This window comes from Stegodyphus dumicola, chromosome 10 (assembly GCF_044657685.1).
Source record: "Stegodyphus dumicola isolate Sdum_Otavi_A_Nest chromosome 10, ASM4465768v1".
Taxonomy (NCBI): Eukaryota; Metazoa; Arthropoda; class Arachnida; order Araneae; family Eresidae; genus Stegodyphus; species Stegodyphus dumicola.
The window spans coordinates 186,700,212-186,726,355 of record NC_140777.1 but is presented as its reverse complement, the minus strand read 5'-3'; the positions used below and the strand labels follow the sequence as shown (position 1 = coordinate 186,726,355).

General features: G+C 31.7%; 1 protein-coding gene across 1 annotated transcript; it reads left to right on the top strand.

Annotated features, from left to right (window-relative positions):
- The first annotated feature begins 247 nt into the window (after positions 1-247).
- On the top strand, positions 248-25,542 carry LOC146995242 (uncharacterized). The gene is made up of 8 exons (XM_085826008.1): positions 248-563; positions 3,368-3,471; positions 3,574-3,706; positions 4,003-4,055; positions 9,113-9,210; positions 11,022-11,409; positions 18,779-18,859; positions 21,373-25,542. The coding sequence occupies exons 1-8, from the start codon at positions 263-265 to the stop codon at positions 23,629-23,631; spliced, it is 3,417 nt and encodes a 1,138-aa protein (XP_085682134.1). The 5' UTR covers positions 248-262; the 3' UTR covers positions 23,632-25,542.
- Positions 25,543-26,144: the final 602 nt, after the last annotated feature.

Sequence of the window (26,144 nt, the reverse complement as noted above, 5' to 3'; positions counted from 1 at the left end):
TAAAGTTTCATAAGATTTCTATACAATTTTACAGAACATCCATTATTTCGAAAAGATTCTGTTCTATGAAATTTGATTAAGTTTCTTATACATTTCTGTAGATGATGATCACCTACAAAGTTCTATAGGCATTTCTATTTCTATAGAACTTTATCAGTCTCTGTAAAAAAATTTCATAAGGGAATTAATACATTGTAAATTAAGTTTTCAGGTTAATCAATTTTGTGATGCTTGATCACTGCAAATAATATGCTTTTCATTTATGTTAAATATATGGTATCTAGTTTTCATCACTTGTAATAATTTTTTTTCTCCCCCCGTAGATGTGGAAAACAACAACAAGGAGACTAAAGTTATTGTTCTGTCATATCAAACTTACTGCCGTTACCGTTCCGTGCTGAAGCGTTTAGAGGGAAGTGACACAGATGAATGGCTTCAAAATTCTGTAGTTATTGCTCTAGGAGGATTTGCTGCATCAAATCCAAATACTCGGGTTCTTTTCTGCCGAGATAATTTTGAGCATGATGAATTAGCCCATCATGAGCTCAACTGTGAATATCTAGGTTAGTTGAACCTATATAAGAAATATTTAAATTGATAATGGATATTCAAATAGATTAATATATTATAATGGGCTTGCTAAAAATATAAGTTAATCTTCAATTAGGAGTATGAGGTGACATTTAGCAAACTATTTATTTGGCGACAGTTATAAAGAGAGAAATATGGTTCTTTGCTTCGATACTATTATGAGAAACTTGTTGGCAATAATGTCCAAATGTCACCAAAGCCAACATTGTACCCTTAAATGAAGATTATCATAAGGTATTAATTAAGAATTTTACTTGCCTTTTTCACTTTAATAAATTTTGTTTTAGATAAAATTAAATTTACTGCCTAGATTTAGGTGGAATTAATTAAGAGTTTATTTATTTATGCTTAATGCAAAATGATATATAGAATATCAAAAATTAAAGTGATACTTTCTGATTATCTGCACCTCCACCGGAAACTTAAGAAGTGTTCTCGATTCAGTGCAGTATGTCAGCAAAATAGTTAGTATGTGACAACCAACGAATTCCTCCAGAAGTTTTATATGGCAGCCCAAGTATGCACATAGCTTATGTCTATTTTGGCTTGTGCCCTGTGCTGAATTAAAGCTCTCTAATTTATTTTTACTGAAAATAAGTCGCTGTGTACACAGGAAGAACAACAGCGCAAACAAATCACAGGATTTTTTTTTTTTTTCCTTATTTAACTTCATTGATTAATTTCTGTTTGTGGAATTCTTAGTGTGCGGCTACTTTAAAATGGCTCTTGAATTTCGTACATTAGAGAAGTAGCTTAGTGGGGCTGGGGTAGGGCATTTAGCTTTGATTCAGTTTAGTTAAATGTGGAGCTTTTTGCCAATCAAAACTGAAATTGCCATCATGAAAATTTTAACGCCTTACATACATGTATGTATATAAAGTTTCTTATTGAAGTTTTTTTGAGTATAAAGTTAGTTCATATTTACAGCAGTTACCTTTATTAAGATAGCCTCAAATTTTGAGTCATTATAAATAGTGTTATCAAGTTGAGTATTCTCAAAAGTTTCAAAGATAGTTTCAGAGGAATTAGAGGGTGAATGCTTTGTGTTGGGGAACATGTGAAAACTAGAAAGTGGGAAGTCAGAAGTTTTAAATAAATAAATACTAGCTATAAGATTTAATCGCTTAAAAAAAAAAAAAAAAAAAAAGTCAGTGAGCTCTTTATGAAAAATGATTCAATATACTTCCATTTGCAGGAATATGCCATTATATGGAAGGCGTTTTGGTACTATTAACTTCAGATTTCTTCTTTGAATTGTATCACTGATATAATTTATGGTATAAGTAATGTTGAAAAGTTACCAGTTTTGTAATATTTTGTCTAATCCTTTCAACAAAGATCTTTAATATAATATCTTCAATTCTAATACATGTAAATAAGCAAGTAAGTGTCTAACCTATAAATATGATGTATCTAAATGGAAGTCATAAGTAAAGTTCTCCATAACATTTAGTTCAAGTATCTTGTTCAATGTATTATATTTAAAGGTGTAGAGAGGTCTGTAATTGTAATTGAGAGGTCTGTATGAAATTTTGTGTAAAACAACATTGTACAATATTTATTACATGTATATATACTAATAATATTTAATCTGCTGTAAATTTATTCAGAGATACAGTCAAAAGTCGTTAATCCGGACTCGTCGGGACTTCGGCGATTCTGGATTATCGATTTTTCCGGATTATAGATCATCAGTTTAAATCTGGTAAGATGGCATGCAGAAATTACAAAATTAAAAATATGAAACCGTAATTTATGAAATATAGAACAATTATGATCTAAAAGGTATCAAAATTTACAAAAAGAAAAAGCTTAATATTTATTTGTTTACTTTATTAAACATTTCTTTCAATGTAAGTTGTTTAAGTTGCTTTGTTTCATGTGATAATACTTTCTCTTTAATTCTATTAAACAGACATAATTTCTTGTTGAATTACGAAGTTCCGCTGTTCAAGTCCTATAATTGCTGTGTCGAGAATACCGACTAATTTGTCAATCGAAATTTTTTCGTTTTCAATAACCTCTGTTACTTTCTTCACTATCAGAAGCGAATTATAATGACGAGGAACTTGTTTTAAATCATATCAAAGACGGAGTACATCGAGATGAAATACTACACTTAGTAAGGAATTATAAGCCAAATAAAATAAAAACATCTGCCTTGAAGATAAGGATAGTGCTGACAGATCAACTACCAATTCATTGCGCGCCACAGCGTTCCCCCCGCCGAGCAGCGTGAAATTGATAAACAGATTTCGGATTTCGAAACATACTTTCACTTTAGATCCTTTACATATTAGCAAATATATATCGGAAATTCTATTTGATATAATCGAAAGTTCAAGCTTACTTTTATAAAATTGCTCTAACAGTCTGCAAAAATAATAAGCCGGATCCAATTCGAAGATTAAGTAACAACGCAATCAGCAACATTAACTGAATTAGATAATTTTAGCTTAGCTTATACCGTCCGTTATACATTAAACTCACATGCGTAAACATTTTATGCGCACACGCACATGCATATTCGCAGCCGTAAAGGTCTTACGTGCACACGTATACGCCTATGTGCAGGCGTCAACGTGACGCACGCGCAGAAAGTTTGTAGCTTTGAGGTCCGGATTATAGATCATTCCGGATTATGGGTGTCCGAATTAACGACTTTTGACTGTATTATTTTACCTGTATATATTAAATAGTTCTGTGTTTAGCTGTTGAGTTTTACATGGTGAGTTTATTTTTTCCATGAATAATAATCATGACTTAATGTTTTTAGCTCCAACAATAAAAGGAAAACGCAAGAAGAGGAAGGCAAAGAATGCACGAAGTACTTCCCCAGAATCAAACACTTCAGAAGAATGCAAAGAAATTGAAGTGAAGGTATTATTTGAATTTGTATGTTAAATAATTGTGAAGTATTTAAAAAAAAATTAAGTAATTTTAAATTTAAATCTGAGTAATTTATTTGTACCTATTTTCCAGAATAATCAAAAAACAAATGGTTTAAAACAGCCACCTATTAAAAATGAACAAGAATTTTTGCAAAGGTTATTCAAATTTATGAAAAAGAGGAACACTCCTATACATAGGGTACCTCATCTCGGGTTTAAACAAAGTGAGTAAACGATATTTAACATTAATTGACTGTGCAATGGATTTTAAATGTTTTCTTAATGAAATTTTATTATGCAAAGACAATATAATAATATTTTATAATATTGGATGTGCATTAATTAATAGACAAAAGTGAACATTATTTGATTTTAATTGATAGTGAACTCATTTCATCATAAATCTGATATTTTTATTAAGTATTATGTTGATAATAGATGATTCAGATATGCTATTTATGCATGTATGAAATTGTATTGTATTGCAAAAACTGATATTTTTTTGTATGTTATCTTTCAGTTGACTTGTATGTATTCTACTCTTTTGCCCAAAAGTTAGGTGGCTATGATAAAGTGAGTGGTTCAATATAAAGTAAATGTCATTATTTCATTATTGTTGCAAAATAAAATAAAATAACATATACCAAACTTTCAATTTAACCCTCCAAGTGGGCAAACCATATATATATATATATATGCATACATTCGAAAATTATTTGTCACAATTATTTTAAAAACACATACATGCATCTTGAAATGTCTTTTGATTGTTACTTTAGTGTTATATGCATATTTTTAATTATAAATAACAAGTACGAAATTTTCCTAAATATAAGTATTGGGAGGTGGAGGAATACATTAAAAGTTAGAATTTGTAATTTTTACCAATTTGATTTCTTTAAAAATGCCAAAACAAGCATATTTGCATTATGTAATGCATTTTTGGCATAAGAAGTATGACCAACAGTTGTGAAAATTAAGGTCAGGTAAGGACTTTTGTTGGCACTATGTATATTGAAAGAAAAGGAGTCAAAGTATAAAGTGGAAGGATCGTTTTGGAAGTATAGTCAAGAAAATACCATTTACTCATAGCCTTTTCAAACATTAAAGAATTTTTGGGGCAAATACTTGGCCACTTTTTAATCTTTAAAAATGTAGTCTAGAAGTGTGTAAAAGTCACTCAGTAACCATATACCATCTTTTGTTTGAGGAATTTAAATGTAATAAATGTATGGATATGTTAAAAAAAATTATAAGCATTTAAAATTTAGTTGACTATTCTTCAGATGCTCCCTTTTCTCTCTGCTTAGCAAATTACTGAAATGCAAGATTAATATTATAAAATAATAAAATACTAACATATATAATCTTTCCACTTTTAAAACAAAGCACAAAATTTATTATAAAATTATGAAATCTGTTTGTAAACAAATTTATCCTGTTAGTCCAAGATCAGTTGAGTTTGTCAATTTTCGAGAGGTTGACAGGATGATCAATCTTTGAAATTAAATGATAAAACTGTATTGTGTTTTTGTGTGTAATAACCACTCATAAAATTACAATACAGTTTTATCATAATTAATACAGTTTTATGAATAAAAATTTTAAATATTTTTTAAAAATGTGTGACAAAGTGATAATGCTTTTATCAAATAATAGCTTATTTTTCATCTTAGAATAATGTATAATAATTAAATAAATGTTTAAAACTTTTATGAGAATTTTCGAAGTTACTTAAGGATACTTTACAATAATATATTTCTTTATTCTGTAGCCAAATTTTGGCTTTCTTTCTGAATCTTCTTCAGCTATTCTTTTAGTATCCTCTTTCCTTAAGATTAGCAGTTTCTAAATCTCTTCTTAATGAGAAACTTATTTCTGGTCCTCAAGGCTTGTAATATTTTTTTTTCCCCACAATATATTAAAATCCTTCTGTACTGAATATGGGAATTTCATTGTAACACAAAGCCCTTTCATTGATAACTAAATTAATTCGTAGTATTATTATTCATTAAAAATGTTTATTATGAAGTATGCATGTTTATTATCGGTATACATAGTAATTGTGAATTGAACCCCAAAAAAATTCTGACCTGTCTGTTGTTTTCAAATAATGGCTTAGACGTTTTAGTCCCAAATATTTTCTTGCATTAAAAAAGAAAAGAAAACTGTCATTATTTTACCAAGAATATGCAGTGTTCTAATTTTGTACACAGTAAACTACCAAGCTATGTTGCGTAAAATCCTCTTTCTGATAATTGTATTGGCATATAAAATTTTGGGACGATAAATGAAAATACAAGTGCTGTAACAAAGCCATTTCAAAATTTGAAATTCAGTGCTTTTTGAGAAGTGAAACTTTCCAAATCGATGAAATGTATTTACATACAAGGTGTTTCAGCAAATCAGTTACCGTATTTTCCGGAAGAAAGGCCGCATCAGCGTAAACGCCGCATTCGAGAAAAATGGCGGGAAAAAAATTAAAATTACACAGAAACGCCGCAATAGATTAAATTGTACGTGACATTCTCGTGGGCCGTATAGATGCAAAATCTCAACCTATGTCCTGATATATGACATATTAGTTAAGAAAAATGCATGAAATGAAACCATAACTCAAAAATAAATTAAAGGTAAGAAATGTTGAAAATATATTTACGTTCATGAATATACTTATATTTACCCACTAAAGAAGTCCATATTTGTAATACTGAGACTATATTATAAAAATGTTACAACAACGAAATATTAAATTTGGATTACAAAAGAAATTTTAAATTTTGTTTACAAAAGGAACTACAGCAAACTATACATCATATGAAGCCATCAAAATCTGATTCTTCACTATCTGAATTAAAAAGATTTAATAAATCCTGATCCAAGTCCAAGTCTTCCAGATCGTCACATTCGTCCTCTTGGTTTACAGTCTCTTTACCTAAAGATATAATTTCAACTTCTTTGAACCCAGCTATTATTGATGATGTTTCTACCGATTTCCACGCACTTCCTACCCACTTTGCAACTTCTTCATAAGATGCTCTATGAATTTTATCGCTTTTGTATGCAATCCTTCACTCATCCAACACTCCCACCGCTTTTGGACTTCAGCTTTGAAGGATTTATTACCTGACAAATCTAATGGTTGTAAGATTTTTGTCAAACCACCAGGAATTATTGCTATGGTCATAGACAATTTTTGACATCTGGTTTTCACTGACTCAAGTAAATGAGCATGCATGGAATCCATTATCGATAACCCTTTTGGTTGGAAAAAAGATCCCTTACGACACTGCCAAACTTTTTGTAGCCACTCATGCATGATTGTTTCACACATCCAGCCATTCTCATTTGCACAAATAATTACGTCATTAGGAAAATCTCTCTTTGGAATAGTTTTCCCGTTTAAAAATGATCATTGGCTTTAGCTTGTCACTGTTTGCGGCACAAGCTAACACACATGTAAATGACATTCTTTCATGCCCCGTCGTAAGCACAGGTACAGTTTTTGCACCAGTTTCATCAACAGTTCTGTTTGCAGGAGAGTCGAAAGCTAACGGCATTTCATCCATATTTATTATCTGTGACGAAGAAGTTTTCTTTTGTCAATAATATCTGTCACATATTTTAGAAAAGATGCCTTTTTATCCTGCCAGTCCATTGGTAATTGTTGCCCGACTGTTGTTCTAGTACGCACAGAAATATTTTTTCTTTTCATAAATCTGCTACACCAGCAAGGCCCTCCTTTGAAATCATTTATGTTCATTTGCTTTGCTATAAATTTTGCTTGTAAGCGAATTTTTACAGTCGAAATTGCCATTCCTTTTTTTCGTTGCTCCTTTATCTAGTTTGCAAGTAAATGAGCATGCAATTATATTATCCTCTAGATTCGGCCACCTTACAGTACCACTTCTTTTGGCTCGTTTCTGTTGTGGCATATTTTTAAATTCTTCTTTTTCAGTTCTCCAATGTTGAATACATCTCTCGTCCACTTCAAACTCTTGAGCTACTGCTCTATTTCCAATTTGTTCAGCACGTGAAATTACATTAAGCTTAAAACCAGCAGTATAGCTTCTGTGCCGTTTAGATGCCATTTTCAAAAATTTTCCGCTCCCTTCTTACTTAAAAACTATCCAACAAGTACTTATACACAAACTGATGGGATCTGTATCTGGCAGAATGCCAAGAAAAATCGATTCATGCTGAAGGGGAAATGACAGAGTTCATTATTGTGAGGCAGGTGGAGTTATGTCCCTCCACCTTTGAAAAAAATTGCAGAAAGACAGGGGTGGGGAGAGGATGGGTCCTGAAAGATTCATCGAATGGCAGAGGAGAGAGACTGTTCAAAATGACGAGAATGCTGATTTGAAAGGGAAAAGAATGTTATTGTTCTGAGATCCCGTTTAGGGTGAATAAGGCATGTAGGTCCATTTAAGGGAAAGAAAATAAACAAAATAACGTTCGCAAAAAGCAACTGAGTGGTCTTTTGTGTGGGAACAACACCAGTCTGTATACAATGACAAGGCCATCCAAACTATGTACAATGACAAAGTTATTCAAACTATATACAATGACCATCATAGGAAATATCTTATTTTTAGTGCACCTAAACGCCACATGGGTAGAAATGCCACACCCGCTGAAAATTTAAGTTTTAAACACGTAAACGCCGCACCGTTTTTTCCGGAAATTACGGTACAAACTTTCAGGAGAAACAGAGTGCACCTAAACGATGGAAAATCGCATAACAGTGCATGGTTGGAAATGCTTTCCTGGAGTGGTAGTGACAACACAAAACACAAGAAGGAAGGACACGAACAGAGTGAGACAACATGTTTATTATGCTTAGTATAGTAGGAAATAAGAACAAAAACAGGTGACGATTATCATCAAAGAAGGTGTTTGAAATATGACCCCAGGCTGTGATGCAGGCCTCACATTCTGATCATCTGGAAGATCTGATGTTCTGGAAAATAGCGGACATATCCCGTTTTTCCCCGATCAGTACCACAATGCATGCAACAAGTTCCTCAGCTCTGTTAAAGGGGGTTTCATACACAAGTGTCCTGATGCACCCCAAAGGAAGTAGTCAATGCAAGTAAGGTCTGGCGATCTTGCTGATTAGTGCATCAGACCACCTCTGATGATCCCATGTTGAGAATATGTTTTGAATGTAATTTCAAACGCCTTCTTTGATGAGAGTTGTCTGTTTCTGTTCTTATTTCTTGGTGTCTGCTGCACTAAAGCATAATAAACATATATTTTTACCCTGTTTATGTCCTTCCTTTCTTGTGTTTTGTGTCATGACTACCATGCCAAGAAAGCATTTCCAACCATGCACTGCTGTATGTTTTTCCATAGTAAGTGTACTCTCTCCTGAAAGTTTATAACCAATTTACTGAAACACCCTGTATATCCTTGTTTGCTAATGTTTTTGAATGTTTAGTACTGTGTTATTTACTTCTTTTATTATCTTTGATGTAATTGTTTTGGTCTTCATGTAGAAAAGCCAACACAAAAATTTGCATTCTATTTAATTCAGGTGTTTTTCCATTAATAAATGTTTTTAATGTTCATTTTAAAATTATGAAAATAAAACTTTATGATTATTTATTCATTTTTATGTTATTTAGATAACTGGAAAAAAATTGTGGAAGCATGTATATGATGAGCTTGGAGGTAATCCTGGCAGTACCAGTGCGGCAACCTGTACTCGAAGGCATTATGAAAGGTATATTTGCCAAGTTACTGTATAATATGCTTTAAAATTGATTTAAATGCAACAAAAGAAGAAAGTGTAATTTTCAGTTACAAATATGGAATTACAAACCTGTTCATGTACTTATATACAAAATCATGAATCTTTAATTCAGTATTTTAAAATCAAATTATACTTTTGTGTGGTGAAGAAAATTATTGCATAATCATTGTTTGAACTTCTTTGAAAATTTTTGATTGATTAATTAAAAAATTATTTACTCTTTGATGATTTTTAAAGTTTTTAAAAGTTTTTCAAGGACTATTTGATTAAGTAATAGAAAACAGTTATCCTTTTAAGTGATATGATCCAAAAGTTTCAAATATATAATTTATTTCTGAAAGGCGAGAAAAAAAATTAATTAATTACTTTTCATTGTAGTCCCCTTGTATTTTAACACAAACCTTTTAATTAGCATCCTGTTCCCTTAAAAAACTAATTTGAAAATCTGCTAGCAGTATGTTCCATAATTACTATACATAGCTTCAACTCTTCCTTATAAAAGGTAATCTAAAGATTTATTAGCAAAATGTTCATAATAGCTGTAAATATCTTAACCTCTACATCATTATTAAACCTTCTTTCACAAAGCTCAAGTTTGAGTTTAGAAAACAGCCAACAAGTATTAATGTGTTAAATTCTGAAAATCTCTCATTATCTTGGAAAAAGTATTCGAATGAGTTTTCTTCAGATGTGATGTTTTAACTGATACTTTTGTGATAACTATTTCAGTTGAAAAAACTTAACAACAAAAAATTTATTATGTTACTCAGTCCTTTGGGTGAAAGCAGAAAAAAAATGTGTGATCATATGTAGATATAATTTAGGATCCTTTTTGATTATCTGTACTCCTACCAAAATGATGCATTCTTATTGGGGACTATAGAAAGTATTTGCAAACTCATTGCTAACTTATTTTTTGCCAAGCTAATGCCATTTCCAAAATCTTGAAAATGGCAAAAACAAGCTATTTTTTAAATTGCAGCCCAGCAAGAATTCTGTACTAGAACAGTAAAATTTCATCAATAGAATTAAAAAACCTAGAGACATTCGTAAACACTAACCTTTTTCAAGAAATCCTTCTTTATGCTGTTGTTCTACCCATGCACACAATTTTTTTTTTTTTTGGCTTGAAAAAGCATCAAAGAATTGCACAAACTCAGCATCTTTGGCATTGTGCAATGGTGCAAACAAACCTATGCTGTGTGCATACTTAGGTTTCTTTTTTTGTGCTGTTGTTCTCCCCAAGTGCACAGCAATTTGTTTTTGCTTAAAAAAAAAAAAAAAAAAAAAAAATCAGACAACTGCACAAACTTTACATTGCACAACTTAGGCATTATACGGCATCCACAGCAGACATGCTGCTTGCATATCTCTGTTGCCACATAACTATTTTGGTGGTGTACTGCTTTGCCTGGTGAATAAATACATTTTAGCAATTTCTTGGTGGGTATGTGGATAATCAGAAGAAAGTATATAATTTAGTTTCATAGAAATGATTTATTTGTATTTGGTTATTTGCTTTAACTAACATTTCCATTTTACAAATTTTCTTCTTGTCAAATTGGTGCAAAAAAATAAATTTTGTATAATTACGCTATTGTATATTTTTATAATATTAGAATATTGCAAAAGGTAAATTAGTTTCCATAAATGGAAACATGTCTTCTGAAATATTTATTTCTACAATGGCAGGTTTCTCCTTTCTAAAATAATACATAAGCTGCTCTTTATTTTGCCTGAAAATGTATATTTATTGAAACCTTGTTTGTTATTTTTAATAGGTTACTTCTCCCTTTTGAGCGGCATATGGAAGGCATTGTCTACAAACCAGCACAACGAGGGAAGAAGTCTCAGAAGAAGCAAGAGATGGAAGAGGACAAAGAATGTGAGGAGAATAACACTCCTGTAAAAACAGAACCTTCTGCTGCAGGAACCAATGCAGAAGTAGAAGATGCCTATACATTTACTGATTCTAATCATGAAAATAGCAATAGCAAGGACAGTAACTCCAATGAATTTAATTCTGTATGTGATGAACAAGCATTAGTAAATGAACCAAGCTTCTCAGATGAGGACAGTAAAACTGTTTGGAGTATACAGAAACAACCTGATAATAAAGATGAAGCTGACAAAGATGATAGCAAGCCTATTAAACCTCTGATTATTCAGGTTCAGTCGCAATCCCTCTTTTTTTTTTTTTTTTTTTTTGCTTCAGTGTATTTATTAATTCTTAGACTAATTCAGATTAACATAGATTCAGTGATAATGTTTCAAAGTAACCCTTTTTCATATGTGTGCACATTCCTGAATGTTTTTAATTCATCTGGCAGATATAAGGGCAGTGACAGTTGCTCATTTCAAAGTTGGGTGATTGTTTGAAACATCCCGAGTAGCACAGCGTGCAAAAACGTTGCAATATGTCATCTTTAACATGCCCGAAACTCCACTGTTTTGCAACCATTGCAAAGACGTCTTTATTACGTCTTTGCAGATGAGGTGTTTTTTTTTTTTTTTTTGGTTGCATAGATGTTGTTATTGCGTCTTTCACAGGTGATATTTTGGTTGTGAAAGCATCGTATCACGACGTCTAAATGTTTGCACAATTCCACCTTTTTGCAACAGTTGTGAAAATGTGGTTATTATGTCCTTGTGTTATATATTCATTTATGCAGAAAAATAAGCTTAATAATTAATATATTTTTCTTCTTTTTTAAGATTTTGTATTCCTTGTATTTTTCTAAAGTATGAATATTTTATCATTTCTTGAAGACCAGAAGATAATACAATTTTTTCTCTTTAGACTAAATATGCATAATAAATAATAGCCTTAATTATTTTCTGTACTTTAAGCTAAAGTTTTTAAATTTTTCTTTAGATTAAATATGCATAATTAATAATAGCCTTAATTATTTTCAGTACTTTAAACTATATTTTTTAAATAAATTCTAAGGTACGATTATTTAAGATTTCATCATTTTTTCCTTTAAGTGAGAGTAATTATGAAAGTGGTTTTTATAAATATATAATATTAATAGTAGGTTTTAAGTAAATAAAACTCAATCAGACATAAATATAAGTAAAGATATTTATGTGGGTTAAAAAAAAAAGAGTGTTTCTAATAACAGCATTATCACATTTATTTCTGTTAAATCTCAGAGACATTGAAAATTGCCCCTGTCACGATAAATTAGGAGGCAGTTTTTAAGGTAACATAATCAGTATTTTACCTGAACTCAAATATAAATTTATTCGTATTTCATAGTAAATTTATAGCATAGTAAATTCATAGCATTTCATAGTTGAAAAATTGCATAAACTCGCATTCCTTAGCGTCACAAAAAAACTTTTCATTAGCCTTATGCAGGAAGACTTTAATGGTGGAAATCTTTAAATCTTAGTCGCTGGTGATCAGTCGTAGGCACTTATTTTGGACTATCTGTAGTTTATTTAAATCCAGAGTAGCAGCTGCCCATGCAGGCGAAACATATGTCATCAGACACCTAATTGTTGAAATGTAAATTAAACGTTTCTTCTCAAGATCGAGTTCTGAGAATTTTCCTAGGACAGGATAAAGACATTTCATAATTTTGAGTACATTTGTTCGAATGTTATCAGTGTGGTTGGTCCAGGTAAGCCTGTTGTTAATAGTGAGTCCTAGGTACTTAGCTTTAAAAACAATGGGGACTGGTTCATTAAAGAGAATAAGTTGGTTCTTGATAGCAGTATTTTTCTTCCGTCTTCTACTGATCAAGAGCTGAGATTTCTGAGCACTTTCCATCTTCCACACCAGTCTTCGATATTAGGAATAAAGTCTAGAAGCTTCCGGATAGCGAAATTGATATTTGCTGACTACACTGCCAGGGCAGTGTTGTCTACATAGCAGGTCAAAATAGAGTTATTGTAATGCATTTTAGGGAAATCAGAAGCAGAAAGGATGTAGATGATCAGGCCAATAATACTTCCTTGCAGAATTCCACTTAAGTTGGGTCGATGAGACGAGCAACAGTCTTTAACGAACACTTTGAAGTTGCAATTAGTGATGTAGGAATAAATCAGCAGAATAATTTCTCTTTCAAAGTTAAAATCGATTAATATGGCAATAAGTCCCTCATGCCAGACGTGGTCGAAGGAGTGAGAACTGACGCTGTCTCTCTTCTTATATATACCTATTCCCTGGCTGCTGAGAAATTTCCAGTACCTTTGATTACTCGAAATTGCTGAAGGCATATACAGTTACATATTAGGCCAAATACAGTTAAAATTACACAGGAATTAGACCATTTACAATTATACAGGAAACGGACAAAAATTTCGCCAAACCGTAGGCAGTATCTCATCAGATTTGGTAACAAAAATGAGTTGCCAAGACCATCGCCAGCTTGGCATACCTTGCCTCTTGCCAATTTAGGGATAATCCATTTACTTCAATGTTTAAGTGACATGCCCCTTTAATGTGTTCCCTGTGTTCTTCTGATGTCATCAAATGACCAAAATGTTGCCGAGAGGTTGCCAAATTTGCCAACAAAAATTAGTTACCAAAATCATGCCAGCTTGGTACTACCTAGCCAATTTGGCGAGATACCCATTTACCTCAGTTTTAATGGACTCGTTCCTGTAATCTTATTTTTCTACAGAGCTTCACTTTTTGAGGCATTTCAAGTCATGTTATACAAGAGGTATTATGATGTGCATATAATTTCACTAAAATTATTTACATACACATACATATGTATAAAATTCTTAACTTTGCTTTCTAACCAGCAACTGTACGTTCCAGGCAGGACAACCCCTGGGCTGGAAACCTTACTTCCAACTAAGGGAAATCGATGGGATAGTAAAATAATAATGTCAACAAATAACATATAACAAATTAAATACTAAATTGATAAATAAATGTGTGAGTTTACAAATTTATTTACACATAGGACCATAGTCTAAGGTTTACTATTTACTGTTTACATTACATATACTATGGGGACTAAATAGTATGACCATAGTAAGGGGCTGGCATGTCGTAATGAATGACTTTAGGCTTAGAATTTGATGACTTAAGGATCTGAACTGCAACGTCGTTCAGCCTGTTTAACCCATTAACAGCCAAAACCACAAGGAATGTTTCTTTTCTCATGAAAATAATAACAAGTATTAAATTAAGCATTTATAACATAAATTTACATTGAAAATAAAAAAAAAAAAATGCTCTTACTTGTGGAAAAAGCGAGTGTTGCTTTTGCTCAACGTCAGTGGAATAAGACTACGGATGTTTAGTGAGTAGGATTGTACTCGTGTGATGTTTCTTTTGAGTGGAGTGCAGGATTACTTTTTAGCTGTATAACGTTTTATAAATCTGCAAATCACTTTACTTGTAATTAATTTAATATTAAAATATACAGTGTATTTCTGTTACAAATACAGATTATTTCAACTGAAAGATTCAAGCATGAAAAGCTTGATTACAATCATGATGTAAAGATACATTACATACTTTGCATCTCTAAACAGTCTGGCTATGATACTCTTTACAACACTTTTGTTATCAACAGACTGTACGATAAAATGTTTACCATCTCCATGCAATGGTTTTTGAATGCTGAATTTACTAGGTCTTCCTGTTGCTGATTTATTTCTGGCTAATTCTGCACTCTCAATAAGAGTTTGCAAAAGGAATAATGCATTCTCTTGTCTGAAATCTAAAAGAGACTTTATATTTCCAGTAGTAAAAAGTGGTGATATTTAGTAAGTTTAGATACGGTCTCACCTCATATAATTTATCAGTATTGTCAATTTGACTATTGTCAAATGCAAATTCTGCTTCATGTTCCTGTCCTGCAAACGTGATATCGATTCTCGTACAACAGGAACAGAAATGTCCTTATCAAAAGACCAATACATTTTTTCTTGAGGTAAAGAATGATATCCTGTAAGCAATAATATTCCAATAAATCTTCTCATATAGGCTTCAGATGCAATAAATTCTGGGTCTCTCTTCCCCCCCCCCTGCTGAGCGTATATATTTGTCTGTTCAACGAGAAGAGATAAATGTCTAAACCAAAAAAGAAAATCGAAAATCTGCGCACTAGATTTCCACTGTATTTTGTCTTTTATAATTTCTCTTCTATCTCTTTCTTCATGTTCTTCCTGAGACATAAATAACAGTTCTTTTTTTATCCACTTCAAGATTTCAGTCTTCTGCTTTTTAAACTTTTTAGTATGACTATAACTGCTTTTAGAAGGCTGAAACTTACTTCTTACGTGAATTTCAACTTCCCCAGCAGTATCATTTGGTAAAATAGCATTATTTAAAATGTTGCCATTCCTTTCTTCTTTGTCACTAGCTTCTGCAATTTCTGGGGGAACAACAACAATATCAGTTTCATTCTGGTTATTATTAACATTATCATCATCTGTTTCTTCATCAAAAAATCTTTGAATGACTTCTTTCTAATGTAAGATACCTTGTTCTAGGCATTTTTAAATAACCAGAACATGAACCAGAATGTTGAAAGGAATGAGTGAAAAAGGAGATTGACTACCCGTTTCCTGCTGACGTAGCGTCAGCGCAACACCTATTTTCCCTTCCTTCCCAACACAAATATAAACATCTGACTGATGTAATGTTCTGATAAACAGTGACCTTGACTAAAAATATATCACTCATAAAGACAACGATTCTTTCGTTAAATATTTTCAGCAAAAATACCCAGTCGAAAATTTTGCTTTAAGTATGAGATTAATTATTATAAACAAAATAATATGAATTATTATAAACAAAATGATTGTTGAAGGTAAATATTTTTGTACAGAAATAATCTTCATAATATTCCCTACACAAAATCATCTGCTGGTATAAAATATCTTAGGTAGTTATATTTATATACCCATTTATTTTGACCGTTGCGTCAACGCAACACCAGCGGCTAATGGGTTAAGACTGTCTAAGGACTATCCCAGGGTGACTGCAGTTTAGGAAAGAGTCTTTTTCTGTCAAGTCATATTCCATAACCACATCATGTCATGTTTGTTGAATCGATGTCCATAGTTCTGATATTGTATTAGGTCTTCATCTTTTCCGTTGTCAAGTTTACTTGCTTTCCTGCAAAACTGTGCATCACTTCAAACTATACCTGGAGATCTTGAATATACTTCTCAGGCAATGAAGGTGCATCCAGAGGATGACCAAACAAAAGATCACAAGACCGATGAAAGTCACAACTCAAGAGTATTTGGGATGGGGCATAGCCAGTAATTTCTTTGGCAGCATTGTGATAGGCTAGTAACAAGAGCAGTAACTTTTCATCCCAGTGTTTTGGATACAATGAGTAAGAGGTTATAAAGTATGGTTAGTTTAAATCTCTCTACCTTGCCATCTGACTGCAGATGTAAATATTTAGTTTGGGTTTTTTGTCTGTGCCGAGTAGTTTACATTTTCCTTTAATTACATCCAAGATAAAATTTTTTCCTTGATCGAAATGTAACTGAAGAATGAAATCCAAACCAGGAAATCCAGTGCTGTATCATTATCTTTGCTACAGTGACAGTCTCTTGATCAGAGATAGGGTAAGTTCATGACAGGATAAATTCAGCAGTTCATGACAAAGGTTCCAGGATGTCAGAAACAATGCATTCGAAAGGCGCTTCTACTTTGTAATATTGCAACTTCTCTTTGCTGTGTTTCTTTGGTCCTTTCTGGCCGGCTCATGCATAACATGACTGGTGCAACTTTTGCATGTCAGTCCTTGCTTTACACTAGCAGAAGCACTCTCAAACTTTATGCAAAATCTTCATTATTCTGAAGTGGCCTCCTGTCAGTCTCCTATATAGTTTTTTGAAGATGTCCGGGATCCAGAAACTTGAAAGTATCAGCTGCCATTGGAATGCTTTTTCATCATCCGATTCAAGCTTCTGATACAAGACACCGTTTCGAATATGGAGTGAGTCTCAGAAGGCCAATGTTGTTTTGTCACCCTGCCAGGTAGGTTTCCTATTTGGAGACTCCATTAAGTGAATTATGGTTCTAGTTTGGTTCTCCTACAGCTAGTCTTTACTGACTTCTTTGTCAATCCATGAATCTGGGTTGGAGGATGCAACTTGATTTGCAACTGGATTAAGCAGTCCATATTTCGCTTTGACCACAGAACAATATTGGCAGTTCTGGGAGAATCTTTTAGACAAGCCATCAGTGTTTCCATGTGATAATCTTTTCTAATGATGGAGAGTGATGTCATATTCTTGGAGTCTGTCCATCTGGTTATTTGGCCTTCAAGAGTCTCGAAATTTTAGAGCTATGCCGATGATGTATGATCTGTATGGAACAGGAATTTTCTCCCATAGAAGTAATGGTGGAAATGTTCTATGGGTTTCATTTATGGGCAAACAATTTTTCCCTGGTGACACAGTAATTCCTCATCGGTTTAGATAGACACTTACTCCAGTATGCCACAACACCTTCCTGACCATTTATTTCTGGGGACAGAAGAGCATCAACACTCTGATTGTTTGAATCCATGTCAAGAATAAATGGTTTATCAAGCTGAGAATAGGTTATGGCAAATGCTAAATTCTTTCTTCAGTCTGTTAAATGCATCCTCACGTTCTATAGTTGACAAGAACGTTTGCTCATTTTCTGTCAGTTTCAGTTTGTGAAGAGATATAGCAGCCTCAGGAAACTTCCCTTTTGCTAAACATTTTCAGGGCATCTTCAGTCTTCAACTGCTAATACTTTTTCTGGATCATTTTTTCTTCTGGATCTGTACACACACCTTCGGCAGAGATGACATGTCAAAGGTAAAATTACTTCCTGTCTCAATAATTTACATTTGGTAGGACTTAACTTTAGATTGGCTTCTTTCAGTCTCTGAAGCACCTTTGTGAGATTTTCTAAATGTTCTTAGAAACTTTTCATGACAACCTCTGGTCTTCGATAGGTCGACGACTGCCGAGGCTACTAGTACTTTGAAAATATGTGCAATTAGTGATTTCTGTTGTAAATCAAAGCACAATGATGGAACACAAGTATTCCGTTTTTATGCTTGTTGGCCATAGTAATCCTGAATGAACGTTGTGGGGAATAATGTTGTTGTATTAAAATACACCCTAATTTTAAATTAACTTCGTTCACCTCATCCAAGAATTAGTCTGAAATTTTAAAAGGTATGTTTTTTGCTGTGTAATATAATAATTACCTTCATGTATTACATGATCTTATTTTTCGATGTCGGAAAAGGAGATACTGACAGTTAATTAACTGCACTCCCATGAAATTAATGTTTATAAATCATAACAAAATGTTAAAAAGGGTAAAAACGTAGTGTTCCAAGTTACAGATAAAAACCAGTAAAATAAACTTTTAAATAAATATAAATCATAGATGTAGTTTTTATAATAATGGTATAAATTTAACATGAATAAGTTTATTTTTATATTTTTAGTTTTTATGTTATTTAGTTGTTGAACCCATTAACAAGTTGGCTTTACAAAATCATATTTAAAGTAAGATAATAAAGAAAGCTGTTTTATTAAAATAAACTTAATATTTCAGAAGGGGCAAAGTGAAACCTTTGCAGAGAAAGAGAGGAAGTGGGATGAAATCCGTAGGAAGAATGCAGCTGCTAGAAAATGGGTATGTATATGTTGCAAATATGAATTTGCATTATTTATAATATTATTTAGTTGTTATGTGTACTGTTGTAAATAAGTTTTATGACTGCTTTGCATTTGTCAGTTAAAAATAAGAAATTAACCATTTTACCCCCCTTTGTATAACTTTTAAATGATTTGTGAATGAGCTCGCAAGAAAATGCTTGTAAAATATAAAGGATGGAAGAACAATTTGAATAGACAGGTCTGCAAATATTTGCATTATGCATAACAAATAAAACATATGGATGTATTAAATCTCCAAAAATAATGTATGTTACTTTCATTCCTATACAGAGTGTTTAAAAATAATTGACAGTTAAATATCTCTTCAATGATTGATTTTAAATACATGGTTTCAATTTAAAAAATAAATTATTATGGTAGGCTTTCATACAGTAACAGTTTTAGTTATGGAAACTTTTAGTAAAAATGTATAAAATATAAATTTTTATCACCGTAGAAAAAAATTTTCACGAGAAAGATATTTTCAATATATAACTAATAAAGTCAAAAAATAAATCCGTTCTTCCATAAACAAAATTACCTGAGATTAAATATAATAATTGATAAAGATATTTTCAGTAAATAACTTTGTCAAGCAAAACAAAAAAATCCATCCTTCCATAAACAAAATCACCAGACATATAATTAATTTAAATATAATAGTTGATAAAGATATTTTCAGTAATTAACTTTGTCAAACAAATAAAAAGAAAATCCATTCTTGCATAAACAAAATCACCTAAGATATAATTATAAAATTTTAAGGTCTGTATAGAAATACTCGTACAGAGTTACTTTGGATAAGTTTGGGAAATGAATTTTCTGTCAATAAATCATGTTAGAGAAATGATTATGCAGAAGCGTTTGTTTCAGATTAGCATTTGACCTGCTTTTTTATACTGCATAAAATCTGAGTTTCTATGAAATACCTGGAAGTTTATATTCAGTTATTTTAAAGGGCTAGTTTTGTAGTTTACAAACTTTATTTTCCTCCCTAAATAATAACTTACTAAATGGAAATTTCTTTCAAAAAATTAAATTTTTATAATGTTTTTAACTTAAAATTGCAGTCATGTGATATTGCTAATGCTTTCATGATATTATATACAATATTTTTATTTGAGATGAGAGAAGTTAAGCATTTAATTTTGTTGATCTGACCCTAGTGTGGATATGTATAAAATGCTTAAAGCATTGCTAAAAACAAGAAATTTTTATTAAAAATTGTTTACTTTTTAAACCTTTTTGAAAGCTGAATTTTTAAACTAGTTAAGTATTTAATTTTGTTGATCTGACCCTAGTGTAGAAGTACCTTTTTGAAAGCTGAATTTTTAAACTAGAAGAGTTATTTGAAGGATTATGCATAGGTATCTTTCGATGCATGAAAATATCATTAAAATCTAGTACCTTTCATTTATTCCTGTTATAAGGATTTCATTACTTGTCATTAAAAAAATACCTCAGGATGATAAAATAAACGAAATTATTTCCATCTGTTACTGAGAAATACTAATAAGTCCATGCACCTAAGTTTTTATTTGTAATTGGATTTGTTAAAATGAAAAGCTAAATATTTTGCATTTTGAATGTATAGTGGGTCAGTTTTGGGTAAGTCCTCAGTGAGTCAGATCACATGCAGGTTTTAAAGTGTAAGCCTTCTTCTGAAGAACAAATAATGAAGGAGAACAAATAATGAATATTGAACTTGCAGAATCTAAAATTTAAAATGGGAATTATTTTTAATAAAATTTTGTTAGTACAGTTTATTATTTACATTGAACATATTATATGTGTGCTTCATTTACGAGTATGTTGGATACAATTAATATCTAATAAGTATAATTATTTTAAAATTTTTTAAATATTTATATTTCTTTCTTTCTAAGTATTTTAAAAACTAGATCAAGGCCAATTATTTCTCTTCCAAATATTTAAAAAACTGGTTAAAGATATTTTAATTATCTGTTAGTGCCTGGTGTTTTAATTATTTGATAGTGCCTCAATTGGTGAAGATAAAAAATTTAATTAATATTTGTAAATAAGTATTCCTGTACATATTAATAAATGTTCTTATGCAAATTCATTTTTTGCTTGCCTTGTTCTGAAGTTACAAAGTTTTAAGCATTATTAAAAGAGTTTATTAAACATGGTTTATTACAGTATTATATACAGTGAAAAAATATTAGAATTTATTCGTAATCACTAATTCAATTTGCTAAAGTAGTACCTTTTAGTTCATCTTATACATACAGATATAAAAATAATAATGTTACACTTCTCTTATTATATAATTATGTTTAATTTAAACATAGCCACTAATGTGATAAAGGTGAGAAGTTAATAATTAATGAGCTATTTGTAAATCATTATAATTTGTTGGGGGGGATATGTATAAAATGCTTAAAGCATTGCTAAAAAAAAGGAAATTTTTATTAAACATTGTTTACTTTTTAAAAAAATAATCATTAAATTTTTTAAATTATTTTTCAGGTTCGCCAGTCTCGTTCTACTCGAGGTTGTAAAACTCCTATACCTGAAATACCACCTTTTAATCAGGATAAATGTAGAAATTTGGAATCAGAATCTGCAGAGACTAATGGTGTGCCTCAGCCTAGTAAAGTGAAATCTGAAACTGTAGAAACTGTATCTAATCAAAACGTGCCTGCACTTCCAAGCCAAAATAAACTTGTTTCAGAAAGTAAAGTGAATACTGTCAACCACTGCATTTCTAAATTTCTTCCTCCAGGAACAGCACCTGATGCTCATAATTCAATAAATAAGCTTGAAAATCATACGATAAACAAGCTTGAAAATCATACAGTAAACAAGCTAGAAAATCATACCCAGAAAAGACTGCATACAGTTCCAAAAGAATCACAAGTTAGCATTCCTGTAGAAAAAAAGGTGTTGCCAGCATTTGTCAAAACAGAACCGATTGAAAACAATGCAAAATCTTGGTGTGGCTATCCTGGAAATTCTGAATATCCATCTTATCAGTCATCTTTGTATTCTGGCTCAGATAATTATGCACCAGGTTTCTTGAAAAATCAGAGACCAGGTTCTTATAAAGCTGGTACTCGATCAGAGCCTGATGTGGCACGAGATTATCTAATGCATACTGGGAGACATTCTGTGGGTTCTATGTCTGTATCTAGTGCAGTTTCACTTGAAACACCTACTGGTGAAGAGAAACCTTTGGTTCCACAGCGAAGACCTTCTGTCATTCAACATACTGAATATGCAGCTACGTCACCTTCTCCATCAATATCTCCCAAACAAAATGTGGATACATGTCGAAACATCTCTCCGAAAGAAGGAGCATCGTCTGTGCCGTTCTCGAGCTCTAAATTAAGTATTCCAAGCCAACCAGGCTATTCAGTGACTGGTAAAGTTGCTGAGTGGTTAACAAAAGGAGTCCATGAAGTTGTGGCTTGCAAAACACCATCTACTGCTGTTGAAAAGACGGTAGAACTCCATGATAAAGTCATCGTGCCCTCAATTTGTAAAACTCCAGGTGCCATAGGGACTAGTAAGGTACCTATTAATAATGTTAAAAGTAAGCATAATGCTTGTATTTTGAACTGTCCAAAGTCACCAAGATCAAAGTATGCAAGCTCACATCGTCATCGAAATAGTGATACCATTGCAAATGGAAATTATAGTTCAGTACCTAGGAATGATGTTAGAAACAATGCGCTCTATCAGAAACCATTCCATACAGCTGCAGTAACTCACAGTTCTGTGATGGCAAATGCTAGTGTTGCTCCTAAATATCAGCAGACTATTAATCAAAGCATAAAGCCAGAATATTACTCAAATGGCCCATATTTTAATCAACCCAAACGTTTCAAAAACAGTAATAATCTATTACCTTCTATGCTGCCTGCAGTCAATCCAAGGCCATCATTGTTACCTTTTATAAGGCAGCAGACATATCGCACATCACCTCTTAGTGACATACCTAAGACAACAGCATCAACGCACAATGACTATGAAACTGTTGTACTTGATCTCAGTGTAAAAAAGAAGCCTCCTCAAGTGGCTCCATCTAGGACCTCTGCTCCCATTATCACAGTCAGTACTTCCCCTGTACCTGAGGAAGGTGTGTGCCTAGATTTGTCCATCAAGAAAAAATCAAATGTAAGTAACGATAATGGCATTGAAAACATAACTCCTCCACTTCCCATTTCTCCAAATCCATCATCACAAGTTGCCCCACCATATATGCATTCATCTCTAAAGCCCTTACCTACCCTCATAGCCCTTCAAGACTTGGCAGCAGAAGAAGCTGCCAGGCATAGCTATTCGTCAGGCAATAGCAGAATACCCCCTATCATGACTAGTTCAGTGACTCCACCAGTGTCCGGCCCACCACTTGTTATGCCTCCAACCAATGCAATGTTTCCTGCTAGCACGCACAGCAAATTACCTCCAGGTTTTGTGAACAGCATGCCACCTGCGGCATATTCAAAAGACATTGCCAAAAATTTATATATGCCAAGTACCACGCGCCATTCACAATTCACCCCTTATGTGATACCTCCATTTTTTCAATCAAACTGGACTTCAGTTGTGAATTCCACTGCTGTAAATACTAAACAAACTAACAACTCTCAAACTAGTCCAATGGCCTACAAAGGAATGGTGAACCATAGTGTCTTCCCAAAGGAGTATCCATATAATGTTAAATCACAGTTTCATAATGTGCTATGTAAAGATAATGGGCATTATCCATCCAATGGTAAATGATCTATGTTTAATAAGAATTTTTTAGAGCTTTTATGTTGTATTCGGAGATTATTGTTGATTACTGAAATTGTATTTTAAGGCAGAATTTAATTTCTGTAAGAGGTCTTTTAAAGTGAGTTGCCTTTATTGCTATCACTGTGGTGTAAAATAATAAAATCAGTCTTGCATTGTTTTACTTCTGTACATACATTAGTTGCAAATAAACATGTAAAGCTATAATTTTGTAAATATGTATATTCCTTAAATTTGAAAATTCCTTATTTTCTAAGAATTTGATCCATATTTATTAGCATAGATTTCTCATCCCCCCTTTCCCCCAAAAATGCTTAGAAAATTAGGGGGAAATTTATCTGGCAAATACCGTTTCTGAGGATTCTAAAGAGAGGGGAAAATGGAACAGATTAAAACATATATATTTCAGAGAAGTAAATTACAGTTACTGCTTTCAATACTGTTCTTTTTTTCCTTCCGAATTGTACTTGTGTAACAAGAGTTAAGAATCTTACATTAAAAATATATGGAGAAATATATGCAAATAAATATGGTACTTATCTGAAGATACAGCTAGATTTCTAATCTAGTGTCACAAAATAATCAAAAATTTTCTATTAATTTTCTTTTGGGTAAAACTGAGGCTATTTTTTAAATTATTGTGCCCCTATTAGAAATAAAACTGAGTGGTAGTCATGTAACTGCATGAGTAATATTATACAAATTTGAGTACAGAAGTAATATAATTCATAAGAACATAAAAAGGTTACTTATCAGATTTGAAAATATATAGCTAATTATTTTCATTATCTAAAAACGATAGTTTTTTGAAATGTATATAGTTTTGTAAGAAATTCATTTTATGATTCAAAATCAGAATGAAGAAAAACATTTGAAAAATGTCTTGTACAATGACTGTATAAAGTCTTTTTGTTTGAAATTTTATCGTTTGTCATTTAGATGTACATTTCACTTGTTTATTATATTTGTACTTTTATAGCTTTTGTTAATGTCTGTTAAGTGCATTGTTTTGTTTTATAAATATTGATTAACGTTGAATCTTTTTGTTAATTGCCTAGCTGGATTTCTTTTGTAATGAGTAAATTTCAAAATTTCAGTTCTTATTCTGTATGGTATTAAAATTTATCAATATAGCCCATCAAAATTGTAACTTTGCAAAGGGGACAGAATAATTAAAGTATCTTAACTAATTTTTAATGATAATCATCTGTCTTCTGCATAAAATTCCTTTGAATTGTTTTAATCGTTATCCCCCTCTGTATTTAAAAGTAGCTTTTTTTAGCATGCAATCAAGGAGTGAAATGTTTTTAACTACAACACTTTTTAATTAGTTAGGACAATTTGTAGGAAGAAATTTTATTAGCTTCTATGTGTGCCCTTGTAAAACTTGTAATAGAAACAGTACAGATAATTTATGTTTTGTGGAAATCTTTGTATCGCATTTATATTTTATTCCCTTTGCAAAATGTACTTCCACTATTAATATTAGTTGTGAATAAAGTATTGATTTTTATTTTATGATAGACAGAAAAATATACCTGATGTGCTGAAAATTTTGAACTTGCAAATAACACATAAAAAAATGTTCCATCCCCATCAAGTTTTAATTCTTTCATTTCTGTAAATTCATATAAATCATTTTGTCCCATCTTTTTAATGATCTCATGAATGTGCTATTGAACAGCTATGTGATAAAGCGATGACTGTCTTGCAGCGCAATAGCAGGAAAATAAATTACCGTGTAAAGAAAAAAAATGCATTGTAAAAAATCATCTTACTGCAATGTCTTTGTTTTTTAGAATGTGCTACCTCCTTTTATCTTCATGCTTTTATGTACATGTAAACTTATAAAGTGGTATGGAATTTGTGAATAATAACTAAAAAATTTAAATGTTGCAATTATTTTTGTCCTCTTTCTTCAATTTTCATGTGTATGTGTGTTTGAAATTTAGTATGGGAAATACAGATAAGCATAGCATCAGAATCAAAATACAGATAGCCTTAGTCAGTGGTTTCAAACTCAAATTGCATGTGGTTAGATATTTTTTAAACAAAATAAAAATTTTTAAACTAAATTTTCATTATGTAAATATTTATCAAAGCACACATAATCAGTAATAATAAGGACGCAAAGAAAAAATTCAAATTTATACCTTTTTTCTGTCTGAAATCTAAAATGTTGTAATTCAGACATCAGCTAAATATTAAATAATTTTAATATGCAGAATTAACCATTAAATAACTTACCCAAACTAAAAATAAACAGACTACAAAAACTTTCCAAGCAGGAGAAAGCTTCTTGCGAATAAATAATAACAAACTGTCCTCTTTCTTCTATTTACTAAATTTTTCTTTGATGCATACCAAATAAATACATATATATTTGCATGTAAATATTTATAAACTTCTTTATTTCTTACTGGTGTTTTGATTTTGATAACAATTTTAACATTAGAGAAGATGTTCTAGAAATTATTGTGAATTGGAGGTGCTGATCGGGC

Coding starts and splice junctions, on each gene's coding strand:
- LOC146995242 (XM_085826008.1), top strand. CDS start 263: ATGTTAAATATATGGTATCTAGTTTTCATCACTTGTAATAATTTTTTT. Junction 564..3,367: donor GCTCAACTGTGAATATCTAG/GTTAGTTGAACC, acceptor TAATGTTTTTAG/CTCCAACAATAAAAGGAAAA. Junction 11,410..18,778: donor TTAAACCTCTGATTATTCAG/GTTCAGTCGCAA, acceptor TTAATATTTCAG/AAGGGGCAAAGTGAAACCTT.